We start from the raw sequence: 13,776 nt of genomic DNA, 5'->3' as shown, positions 1-13,776 counted from the left end.
CACCAAACTCCGGTATAGTAAATCACAATATTTTTATCAATATTCTGCCTAATTTGAAAGATTGCAGTTCATGGCATCATTAAGATACACTTCCATGGCAGGTGTGTGTCTGACACTTGTACAGTTTTGTTAGGGTGAAGGAGCTTGTTGCCAGTGCTCAATAAGTTTTAAACACTTAAGTATGGTGGCCTTCATAGAGTTAAATGTAATTATTGTAAATTGAATGAGATGCTTAGCTTAAGGTATACCTAAGTCTATATTTGTTCTTCTTATATAGGTGGACCTTTCCGGTAATGCTCTTATATACCAGATGAGACGAGATCAGGTTACAGACATGTGTCGGGCCAATAATGTGTTGAACAGGAAGCGTCGCATGCTGACTCCCAATGACCTGAAGCACTTGGTGGTGGATGAGTACCATGAGATGATTTACTGCTATGTGCCAAAAGTAGCCTGTACAAACTGGAAGAGGGTAATGATGGTTCTTACAGGAAGAGGTAAATACAGTGATCCCATGGAAATACCAGCCAATGTAGCCCATGTTCCATCCAATCTGAAGACCCTCAACCAGTACAGTATTCCAGAGATCAACCATCGATTGAAAAACTTCATGAAGTTCCTCTTTGTCCGTGAACCTTTTGAGAGGTTGGTTTCAGCCTACAGAAATAAATTCACCCAGAAATACAACACCTCTTTTCACAAACGCTATGGCACCAAAATAGTAAGGCGGCAACGGAAGAATGCCACCCAAGCAGCACTGCATAATGGCAATGATGTCAAGTTTGAGGAGTTTGTAGCTTATCTTATTGATCCACACACCCAAAAAGAAGAGCCATTTAATGAGCACTGGCAAACTGTGTTTTCACTCTGCCACCCATGTCAAATCCATTTTGATTTCATAGGAAAATATGAAACATTAGAAGAGGATTCAAATTATGTCTTGCAGCTGGCAGGAGTGAGAGACTACCTAAAATTCCCCACGTTTGCCAAGTCTACCAGAACTACTGATGAAATGACTGCAGAGTTTTTCCAAAACATCAGTTTAGAGCACCAAACGCAACTGTACGAATTATACAAACTTGATTACTTAATGTTCAACTACTCAGTTCCAGCTTACCTGAAATTGGAATAAGCACCCATCGTTATGTCCAATGAAGACGTTTGTTGCAGTGTGAATAGAGGGACATTTTGTACATTAATGGAAAGCTGAGATGGGGAAGGGGGGGATGTACCAAATGTACTGCGAGCAGTACAAACAAAAGTATTTACAATTCTTCAAAATGAAAGAGACCGCTCTCTAAGATGAATTAAAACTAATCTGAAGACATACAGACTACTACTATGCGCATCTGAATTTCAACGGCGCCTTTATTCTGTATGTAAATTGTCTATAAATTATTTATAGTTATTTAAACAATGTCTCTTGGTCTGATTAAGTCTACTGTATGTCTATATATAGATATATCTTTATATTTGCATTATATCTATATATACAGATTTGTTATATTTGTATGTGTGTATATATACATATAGAAATGTATATATGTACATATTTTGAGAGCCAAATATTAAGCAACTCATTTTCATTGTTTAAATCCTTCTTGTCCAATTTAGTAGATTATCAAATCACCTGAGTAAACTGAATTATCTGACCTGTATGCCTTGGCTTAAGTGTTAAATCCAGAATACATGTTCATCGGCTTAATTGGTGTAAGTGCTTTAGAGTAAAAAAAACTCTTTACACTGTATAATCTTCTAATATCTACTGATACCCATTTTATTTACAATTTACACACACATTAGATTCCATTACGGATAATTTCTTCAGACCCACATAGTATTGACAACGCAGACCAGCCTGTGCTTTTGGGCAGGGTTATTTTCTTAATGTTTTAGAAGATCATTCAGCAGGACGTGTTATATCAGTTCCTTTTGGAATTGCCCATTGTATTTAAACGAAGATTTTATGCAAAAATTGGATCGTTAAAGACCAATTAGTTTTTCAGGTTCTGTTTATAAGAATATAGCTTTATCTTCTGGTGGTGCTCCATGTATCTCCCAGCATAGTGTACATGCATTTCACTGGGATAGCTTAACTTTTAAACCCCTAGGACTATGATGATGGCACTTAGTGTTAGGTAAATGGTCAAAGCTTCACTGAGCTTCTGGCCAGTATCCCCTCATCTGGTAAAATGTCCCTACACATCTGTCCAATGAGTAGCAGAAGAATTTGTTGGCTGGTCAATGACGTAATAGAATTCAGTCACACTTAGCACTGCTGGAAGATTCTGATCTCCTTGAGCAGCATTAGAGACTACCCAGACAGCAGAACAAAGCACACAATGATCTAGTAACCGGCTATATAAAACAAATTAAAATGTCAACGTACAGTACATCCAAATTCTCAAAATACTATACACTAAGTTTTAGGTCTCACTTTTCACTGTTGACTTGGCTCTTAACATGAGAAATATACCTACCATTGATGTATTTATTAGAAGTTCAAAACCAAAATTAATGTAGCATAAAGTCGCAAATATTGAATTACAAGTGTGCCACAATTATGGTTTTGCTGAAACATGTATTTTGCAAATAAGTATTTAAGTTCCATTTTGCCTCTTAATAATGCAAGGTGTTCTCATTATTTACCTGCAATGAATAATATGACTTATTTCTATAAGTCATCTAAAAGTGGAAGAGCACGCCCTGCACTGCTGGGCTGGAATGAGCCGTGAGATAGGAATAGCACATTTCTTGCTTATGACCATATAGTATTTGCCAGACAACATAGCGGCCTATTGCAATCCATAAAAAAAGACACTGCCTCCACCTGTCCTGTCAGGTATTGTATTTTCTTTTCCTGCTGGTCAGTAAATGCTGAGTTTTATTGCTTTATTTTGACCTTAATGTGTTCCACATTTATGGGTCACAGACGAAAATATTATTGTGATATAGATAGTAATGATACATTGAAACTGTTGTGTGTTCCTCTCAAGTGAGGCGTACTGTTATCATTTTGTATATAATGTTCTTTCTTTTCCCTCCGCTTCAGGTCTGTGCATCACTTTGCAGAGCGATGTCTTGCATGCACCTCAAGCGCTTTAAATGGCTAAAAGAAATCTGTATTCTACTGAATGGCCAAAAGATAATTTATTAATAATGTTTTAAATTGTACAAAACATTGATCCAAAATAAATTCATTACTTATGCAGTGAGCAACAATTGTGGTAATTAGTGTGTGTGTGTGTGTGTGTGTGTGTGTGTGTGTGTGTGTGTGTGTGTGTGTAAAGGACCCCATGGAAAATCACAAAGATGCGGATGATAACAAAATGGAACTGGAAGAAAAGAAGAAAACGTGACTACTCTGTGCCTGTGTTGTAAAGGTATAATCTATTCACAAGTTGGGACATAAAAACATTATATCTGAATGAGCATGAAAAATGTTTTAACAAGTGGATTTTGTGCTATAACTGGATGATTTACTGTTGAATCCAGGTCAATAATGAGTCTTACTTAGATGTGGAACATTTCTGGCCTCCTTATGTACACATCATTTGGAATTAGGCTACATTTTATTTGGAGTTACACTTATCCCCAGATACATCCAAGCTAAAAATATGTAGACCCCAGAAATGGGATTTACAGAGTTACAAATGCTGTCATCGCATTACACTATTCATACACATTAAAATTGAAAGAACATGTAAAATACACAAGTGTGTCTTTATAGTGTTTTAATAGAAAATGTAATTTATCACTTTATAAATCTGGTGGGAATCTTATTTAATGCAGTTCTCCAAATAGAAATGAAGTACACAATTAGCCAATCATTAACAGATACAGTATATAAAGCCCCTGGTATCATTATCCTCATCATTTGCATGTATACTCTAAAGCTGGGTACACACTGGTAGATATATCTGCAGATTATTGGATCTGTAGATATATCTATAGATGGATTGGGCAGTGTGTTGTGCATACACAGTGACCAATTCATCGTAACCGACGGCACAAACTGGGCGGGCATTTACATGCACCCGCCCAGTTCAGCCGTTAATCACCGCTTGTTGCTGCAGCATGTGTATGTACACACACAACGATGCATCAATATATCTGTAGATATATTGGTCATCGTGTGTGCTGCAGGGCCGACGCGTTGGTACACACTGGCCGAAGGGCCAGCAATTTATCTGGCATTCAGTAGAGTGGCCGATATATTGCCCATTGTGTACCCAGCATTACTGTGCAAGACTTGTAGCCAACCACCCCTTTTCTGCCTCAGTAGGAATAAGGGGCTGAAAGATATGCTTACATATGGGGGGAGGAGTCTGATTGGTTGTTAAGGGCATGAGGGGGTCTAGATTTGTATACCTCAGATTCCCGACATGCCATAAATGCAAAGGGGCTCTGTATTAGAGTGGTAAGAAAAATGGCCTGAAATCTGAGAATGAATTTGGTTGTAAACCTACTGCGTGTTTGATCATTCCCCTGTCTGAAATGAAAAGGTGATAACCTATCCCGATGTCGTCTTTTTAGCTGTTCCGTGCTCCTATATCGCTCTGATGTTTTCACTGTGTGTGTATCTCTTCCTGGTGACTTTCATGTGTCCCTTATCCATTTCCTTTGCCCCTATCTTCATCCCAAATACCCCCTCTTTCACTTGCGTCACTCTGTCTTATTGATCCCCAGTATCTCTAACACCCTCCATCCCTTACGCTCTGTTCCTGTCTACTGCGATCTGTTCCTGCTACTGCTCCACTTTCTATCTATAATGCTGGAATGTGGTCGTGGCAACTCTAGAGCAGTGACGTCCATCCAGTCGCAATGCTTATTTGCTGACACTCCTCCACTCCACCCCCACTGATGGCACAGACCGTGGCAGAGAGACTTCCTGCAGCCCAAGGCCCTTGTCACATAGACAAGGCAGACCTTCCTTTGGAATGCAATTTACCTACAATCAAAATCCCCCATGGTGAAAATACCGACAACTATTGACCGATGGTCAAAATACCGACATGGTCAAAATATCGACATTTAAAATGCTGACCGGTCACAAAATCGACATGAGTTGAATTGAAATTACTTTACCATCCCAGTGGACATGGAGGGGGAATATAACACGAGGCACCATGCAAAGGGATGTGGTACACTTATATGGTGTCCGTGTCGTCCTATGTCGACATACACACCAATTTAAAAAAAAAAAAGCTTCTCGACTTTTTGACCTGTTGACATTTTAAATGTTGGTATTTTGACCGTGTCAACACTTTAGATGTCTGTATTTTGACAGTTTCGGTATTTTGACCTAGTCGGTATTTTGACCATCAGTCAATCATTGTCGGTATTTTGATCATCTGGATTTAGAGTGTAGGTAAATCATAATGATCCCCTTCCTTTATTTGCTATGTAAATAAAATGCAGAACCCTTAGTAACACAAATCTGCTAATATGATAAGCCACCAACACTTCACGGTGATTGCATGAAACGTGATCATATCTTTTTCACAAAATTTTTTTTTGCCAGTATGCTCAGATATAATAAAATTAAGGCAGTAACTGACCATTCTAAATTTAAAATGCCGCAGTATGGATTATCTTTTGTCACACTGTAGACTATAATTCTACTCCAAAACTTGAAAAGGCTAAAGCAAAATTTCTTTGAAAAAGGCAATACAGCCAATAAAATAGCTTTTAATCTCAGAGCAACAAAATCCCAAAATAGCATTATGGCTATTAAAATCTCTGGTGGTAATCTATTATATGATCCCTCTGAGTTTCAAAAATACTATACTAACTTTTATAACTGACCACTGTTCCCTGCCCCCCCACCCCCTAATGTTAACACTATAAAGAAACTCCAAGTAGCACATTTGTTTTACCTGCATAGATTTCTAAGGGGGTGATTCTTTGTTGTTTGTGCACCCACCACTAGAGGATGCCCGCCAGCAGCAATTCAGTTGTGCTGCCGCATGGCCACGCATACTGACTGCGCGGACATTTCTGCTTGCAGTCTCCTGAGCTGGCAATCAGAAATGTTTGAAAAGTGTCCCTTTGGGCGCCCAAACAGCACTTTTCACTACCCGGCCAAAATTTTAGTCCGGTTTAGCCACTTTGTGCAGTTAAACCCGGTACTTTTGGGAACATCAACAGTAATGGGGGCCCAAGCAGAGAAACAACTGAATGCTCTGACAGGCGCACCCCCAAAAATTGTCTTGCACCTAATCTTCCTCACCAAACTGCTGAGCCCCTCGGTGAGATCACAAAAAAAAAAAATACTCATTACCATTAAAGATCAGATACAGTAGCAGGCAAATCCCTGGCCCAGATGGTATATTACCCCACAATCTGCACTCATTCTTCAATGCGTGAGGCGTGCACTTGAGCTCTACATCTAGAAGGAAAAGATAAACCTAACAGTTCAGAAATGAGAGTTCTGTAACTAGCACAATTATTTAAAAACACATGCCAACATTCTTGCTAAATGCCTTAACCAGGTTTTCCTTCTCTAATTCATAAAAACAGAGTGGGATTCATCCAGGAGCAACAGGCAAAGGACAACCTACTGCACTACAGACTTCCTAGTTCTGGAACCTTTAGTTGCAGTCAATAGATCCTCCCAAGAGATACACTGGGTGCAGGTGGGAGATGACGATACCAAAATGTCCCTATTCGTCGATGATATCCTGGTAACTCTGACTCAACCTAGACCCTCCCATTCTAACATCTACAACTTCCTTATGAGCTATAGTAAGATTTCTGGATATAAAATGAACTATTCTAAATCAAAGTCCACGCTCCAACATGTCTGCATCAAGATCAGGAATGTTTAACCTCTAAGTTTAACTTAAAATAGTAGCAAAAATAGAACCAAAAAATAAAAATGTATGTGGGAATATTCCTAACATCTACTTATAACCAACTATACCAGGAAACCTTTCCCCTACTCCTTTCTAAATTACAGGTTGACCTGGCTACTTGGCACTCTAGTCATAGTGTGGCTATGCAGGATCAAAGCTGCTAAAATTAACATTATTCCAAAATTGCTCTATTTATTCCAGGCCCTCCCAGTAAGAATCCCATCGATGATGTTTGAAAACCTTCAAATGCATTACTAAATTTAGTGAGGACTGATAGTCCCATAAGGATTTCATAGTCGCTCTTAGAAGTTCTGCAACACATGGTGGAAGAAGTAGTCAACATAAAATTATGGGGCAGATGTACTAAGCTTTGAAGAGTGATTAAGTGGAGAGAGTGTAACTACCGACAAATCCACTCCGAACGCTCATTTTTCAAATGCAGCCTGCAACATGATATTTACAAACTGATTAAGTGATCTCTCTCCACACTTAAATACATATGCCCCTATATCACTTAGACCCCCATTTACTCCAAATCTCAGCCAGCTTTGTTTAACAATTACCATCTCTTGGTTTGATATTGAAACTAAATATTTCAATTTGTTACTGATTTCCCTAAAACGGTTACTTCAAAAACACAGACCTGATTGTATGCAATATACTACCGACAACAACAAAAATAATGGACTTGGATATAGCGCCTCTAAGTCCTACTCACATCTCCTTTCTTTCTTTTTCTTCTTTCTAATACTGCCCAGACTTCCCATCAGTCATTTCTATGACTTCATCCCTTAGATCACTGCAACACAGAAGAACAGCTGAAAAACATAGACAACTGTCACTTTCAACCAAACACACAATGATAACCCGAAAAATCACATTTTGCAGAAATGTTTTTGGACAGCGCAGGGTGGGTGCCCGTGTGTCCCCTATGGTTCCGAGAAAAAGATTTACCTTGTAAGTACCAAAATCCCATTTTCTCCATCATCCATAGGGGACACTGAGATGCTGGATACAGAGCTCGGGCGGGAGGGTGTTATGAACCCTGCAATATGGAACGTCCAAACACTCTGATGCTGCAAAGGTGTCGAACCGATAAAACCTAATGACGGTATTGCGACCCAACCAGGTAGCAGCACGCTATAATTGTAAAACGGAAACCCTTCTGGCAGCCGCACAAGAAGCACCCACTGAACAAGTGGAATGTGCCGAAATAGAAGACGGCAGAAGACGAGACAAAGTCGCATAAGCCTGGCGAATGGTAAACTTAATCCAATGGGCCAGACTCTGCTTAGAAGCAGGCCGACCCTGCTTGTGAGCATCGTGCAAAACAAAAAGCAAGTCAGATTTCCGCAACAGAGCCATTCTGCCAACAGAAATGTGCAGAACCCGTAACACATCGGATATATGCCTGATGAAGCATCCAAATGGGGACATGGAGATATGCATCCTTGATCTCTAACGACACCAAGAATTCGCCCACCTCCAATGCAGTACTCCATCTTGAACTTGAAGACACGCAGATAAGGATTGAGGGATTTCAAATTCAAGATTGGCCAGACAGATCCGTCCAGCCTGGGAACCACGAACAAGTTTAAGTAAAAACCCTGCCCTCGCTGATGTTTAGGGACAATGACTCTCTTCTCCAACAACCTGTGGATGGCTTCTTGCAGAGTTGCTTATTTTTCTTCCGAAACTGGAAAACCTAATGTGAAAAAATTATTGGGGGGTCGGATCCTGAAATATATCTTATAACCGTGTGCAATTAGATTTCTGACCCAGGCGTATTGGCAATTCTGTCCCCAGATGAGACTGAAATCCCTGAGATGTGCTCCCACTCTGGGGTCCCCAAGGGTATATGGAAGACTGTCATGAGGTAGTCTTTGTGGCAGGCTTAGGATCCTGCTGGGAAGTGACAGCTGCTGGACAACCACAACCTCTGGTTCCTCTTGCCGCGTTAGATGCTCCTCTGGCATGGCCCCTAAATCTGGTAGGAGAACCAAGGACCGAAAGGAGGGTCCTGTATAGGGACATCGCGGTGGAGCTGCAGAGGGAAGATATGTGGACTTACCACCTGTAGCCTGTGATATCCACTAATCTAGGTCAGATCCAAACAGAGCCTCACCTCCATATGAGAGTGCTTCAACACCCTGCTTAGATTCCGTAAAATCCAGCCACTGTCAAAGCCACAAATCTCTACAAGCAGAGACAGCGATAGCCAAAATTCTGGATTTATGCAGACCTACCTCTCGTGAAGCCTCACAGAGATGCACCGCCAACTCCAGTATATGTTGTGCCAGGGTGACTAAGTCTTTCGTGGAGTGACCTTCCTGAATACCCACTACCAGCCTTTGAGGCCAGGATTCAATAGCCCTGTTTACCCATCAACCTACTATGACTGGTCAGAGCGCAACCCCGGTCGCTGTATAAATCGACTTTAGGGTGTTCTTGAATTTGTGATCTGATGGCTCCTTAAAAGCAGTAGCCCCCGGTACTGGAAGCGTTGTCTTCTTGGACAAGCAGGATACAGATGGGTCCACTGTGGGTGGAGTCTCCCACTTACATCTATTTTCAGAAGAAAAAGGATATGTATTAACAATTCTCTTTGTTACCTGAAACTTTATCTGGATTTTTCAAGCTTCTGAAGACCTCTGCTTTCCTCCAAAAAACGAAGGCTGTATCCGAGACTGGAATTTTGAGGACCTCTAGTATATCCAGTATGAGAGGGTCTACTTCTTGAGGAATGGTCTTGTCCTCCTGTGGAGGGTCCTCCTCAGAGTCCTGCACAAATTCACCTTTCTCCAGACCAACCAAGGGGGTCATTCTGACCTGATTGCACGCTGCCGTTCATCGCAGCGATCAGGTCAGAAGTGCGCATGCGCTGGCGCATGGCTGACAGCAGATGGCTGTTGTTGCCTAGCGATCGCCCCTGCCTGATGGACAAGCAGAGGTGGTCACTGGACGGGAGGGGGCGGCACGGCAGCGTTTAGCTGCCATTTTGTGGGAACGGTCCGGCCAACGCAGGCATGGCCGGACCATGCGGGGGGCAGCGGCTGCGTGACGTCACACGCAGCCGCTGTGACCCGGGCAGCAACGAGTAGCTCCCAGCCAGCACGCAAAAGCTGTGCTGGCCGGGAGCTACTCCTGAAGTGCAAAAGCATCGCCGCTGTGCAATGCTTTTGTACTTCTGCGCGGGATGGGGAGGGCGGGCCTGACATGCAGGGCAGACTAGCCCTGTGCTGGGCGTCCCCTCGTATGACAGTGTGCATGATCGTAGCCGTGCAAAAATTTTCCAGGGCTATGATATCAAGTCTGAATTAGGCCCCAAGTCCGAGCAGTGTCCTGTGCCCTGGACGTAGACTGCGAAGCAGACTACTCAGTCCATTGTTCACAAAATAAGGATATATCTGGGGTAGTCTGTGTAAACTTTACAGAACGACCCATACAGGTAAAGACTTTTTGTGAAGCCTAGAATGCAGTACCTTTGCCAGCAATTCTCACAGAAACACACACAAACACACAGATAGATTTTATATATATATATATATATATATATATATATAATATGTAGTGCAGCAGATGTGACCGGCACTCTCCCCAACTGTGATACAGCGTGGCCGGGTGCCTTACTAACACCAAGTGGTGTAATATGCAGAGAAAAAGAACAGTCGGCACTCCCGGCGAAGAAATAATGAAAGACTACTACGGCAGTATAGTCTAGTATAGTATAGACTATACTGCCGTAGTAGTCTTTAATTATTTCTTCGCCGGGAGTGCCGACTGTTCTTTTTCTCTGTGTGTGTATATATATATATATATATATATATATATATATATATATATATATGTGTCTGTGACTTCCAGATACAGCCTAAATTTCCTCCAGGATTTGTTCCTTGAGATCTATTTGGGGAAGTCACATCTTTTATATTCCTGTGATTGTCAGACCAGCTATTTGAGTTTTGAATTTTATGTGAGTCAACATTTGAACCAACAATAACCTTGATTATAAGAACTGGAGACCATACTTTAGTTTGCAAAAACGCCGGCATACAGTTGTCGGCATTTCCAACGGACTATAATCAAGAGTATATCCTAGACGGCCTTTAAGGAATCATGCTTAATTAGCTTTAAGATTTCTATATCCAAAAAGAATTACCACTCTGGCTAGGAGCCTGAATATAGGAATTCCATCTACTAAATCCTGATAAAGGAGACTGTATTAATTCCCATTTGAGGTTACGTTTTGCCATATAAACCCATCGAAAGTGAATTGGCCTTTTTTCCTATATGCGTTGCCCCTGATGAAGTCGATAAGACGAAACGCGTTGGGTTTGTCAGTCAGAAAATCGCACCCTAGTTTGTGAAGATACTCCCTTCGAGCTCGCACCTTGAAAAAGGTGAGGGAGTATCTAGAATCCATCTTACAAACATGTTGGTTGTGGCTGTGTTTTATTGATATAATTTTATATTGTACATAAAAATCATATGTTATTAAAATAACCTTTTATTAATTGGCCTGTTGGCCTCTTGTTTGGGTGACTTTCTTGGTGAGGGGTGTCTGTTACAGGTCCCCAGATCTAAACATCCTCCAGTTCACATTTTCTGATGAAATAAACACTGGAAGAATTGTGTAATTACATTACATCACTAGCGCACTTGGAAATCTGTGTTTTTCTATATATATATATATATATATATATATATACAGGTTGAGTATCCCTTATCCAAAATGCTTGGGACCAGAGGTATTTTGGATATCGGATTTTTCCGTATTTTGGAATAATTGCATACCATAATGAGATATCATGGCGATGGGACCCAAGTCTAAGCACAGAATGCATTTATGTTTCATATACACCTTATACACACAGCCTGAAGGTCATTTTAGCCAATATTTTTTATAACTTTGTGCATTAAACAAAGGGTGTCTACATTCACACAATTCATTTATGTTTCATATACACCTTATACACACAGCATGAAGGTCATTTAATACAATATTTTTAATAACTTTGTGTATTAAACAAAGTTTGTGTACACTGAGCCATCAGAAAACAAAAGTTTCACTATCTCACTCTCGCTCAAAAAAGTCCGTATTTCGGAATATTCCGTATTTCGGAATATTTGGATATGGGATACTCAACCTGTATATATATGTGTGTGTGTGTGTATATATATATATATATATATATGTGTATATATATATAAAAACAGGCACAGAATATCAGCCCTGCAATAGAGTGAGAGAGAGCTCTAAGGAAGGGAGGAACCACCGCACGTACCCCACTCGAGCCACCACTGTATAACCTGGAGCTTCTGGGCTCAGCTGCATCCAAACAACCATGGATGGAGGCTGTGCTACGTAATGCCAGCTGTGCTTTCTTATCCATTCACCTGTTCAACACAGGTGTCTGCAATCATAAATTAAGAGGCAAGTTCAAGAGCAGAGCATTGTGTCCCTCCTGGAGAGGGTCACGTTGGGAGGTATGCGTGTACTGGGAGCGGGAAGGAGACGCATGGTGAGCACTACCATACCGTAGCAGTGTGCGGAGACAGCACGCACCCGCTACTTCATTCTGCCACCCAGGGCCGGTGCAAGGTTTCTCGGCACCCTAGGCAAATCTTAAACCTACCCCCCCCCCCTTATTTAGGTTATGTCACACAGTAGTGCCCCTCATTCACGTTATACCACAGTAGAGACCATTTACGCTAAACCACAAGGTAGAGCCCATTCAAGTTCTGCCACACAGAGCCCATTCACATTCTGGTAGAGCCCATTCATGTCTTGACACACAGTAGGACTGCCCCTTATAAGTGCATTACTGTACGACATATAATGTTATAACATTATGCTACACAATAGTAATGCCCTTACACATTATGCCACATCAAAATTGGCTGCCGGTACGTGAGCTCCGATTGGCCCACGGATGGCTCCAGATTCAGAATGAAGGAATCACTGTCTCTCACATGGCTGAGAGTCTGTGTGCTAGCGCGTGTAAAACCAAAATGTGCACCAGTACAGAAATGCAGATATATATATATAAAAGAGCATTCTTTAATTTGCAAAGGTGCAATAACCGAAACGGGCTGTAGGGCTAGCCATTTGCCAATATGCTGACTGCATCCATGATATTCGGATGAGTATAAATGCTGCTATGTTTTGTTGAAGGGTGGTTTTCTGTATGCCGAATGTCGGGATCCCGGCGCACAGTATACCGGCGCCGGAATCCCGACACCCGGCATACCGACAACTATTCTCCCTCGTGGGGGTCCACGACCCCCCTGGAGGGAGAATAAAGCCAAAGTGCCCGCAGCGTGGCGAGCGCAGCGAGCCCGCAAGGGGCTCCTTTGCTCTCGCCACACTGTCGGTATGCCGGCGGTCGGGCTCCCGGTGCCGGTATGCTGGTCGCCGGGAGCCCGGGCGCCGGCATACCGTACTACACCCTTTGTTGAAGGCCTGAAGCTATTTACAAATTAAAGAATGCTATTTTTTCTACTTTTCTAAGAGGTGGTGTGCTGGTCTAATGCTGTTTGTTAATTGCGGACTTCTGTAGAGATGATTACTGGATGTATTTGACTGAGCACCCAAGGATTCATTCACATCAAGTGTGTGCGAACTTGTACTATATATATATATATATATATATATATATATATATATATATATTGCAGTAGTGTAACTAGAAATTTTAGTTGCTGCAAAACCAATTGTGAAGTTTCTTTTATATCACCGTGATGTCTGTATGCTGTGGATCGTTTTGGTCACGGAGGCACCGGCGTTTTGACTGACCATCCATGGGGAGTGCCGTGCCTGCTTCTGTGTGTGTGTGTATATATATATATATATATATATATATATATATATATATATATATATATTTTGCAGTGGGGTAACTAGAAATTTTTCCCCCGA

The 13,776-nt window shown here is 41.5% G+C and overlaps 1 protein-coding gene across 4 annotated transcripts in view; it reads left to right on the top strand.

The window, feature by feature from the left end:
• CHST11 (carbohydrate sulfotransferase 11) overlaps window positions 1-13,776 on the top strand; it is a 358,621-nt gene that overhangs the window by 331,053 nt on the left and 13,792 nt on the right. For 2 of the 4 annotated variants that reach the window (XM_063927772.1, XM_063927771.1), the window contains exon 3: window positions 278-3,211. The exons of the other annotated variants lie outside the window; for them this stretch is intronic. In XM_063927772.1, coding sequence (XP_063783842.1) covers window positions 278-1,132 — 855 coding nt within the window. In that variant the 3' untranslated portion in view covers window positions 1,133-3,211. Of the gene's footprint in view, window positions 1-277; window positions 3,212-13,776 lie in introns of those variants that run through there. 4 annotated transcript variants of the gene reach the window in all.

Source organism: Pseudophryne corroboree, chromosome 6, assembly GCF_028390025.1.
Source record: "Pseudophryne corroboree isolate aPseCor3 chromosome 6, aPseCor3.hap2, whole genome shotgun sequence".
Lineage (NCBI taxonomy): Eukaryota > Metazoa > Chordata > Amphibia > Anura > Myobatrachidae > Pseudophryne > Pseudophryne corroboree.
The sequence above is the reverse complement of the archived record's forward strand: the minus strand, read 5'-3'. Positions and strand labels throughout refer to the sequence as shown.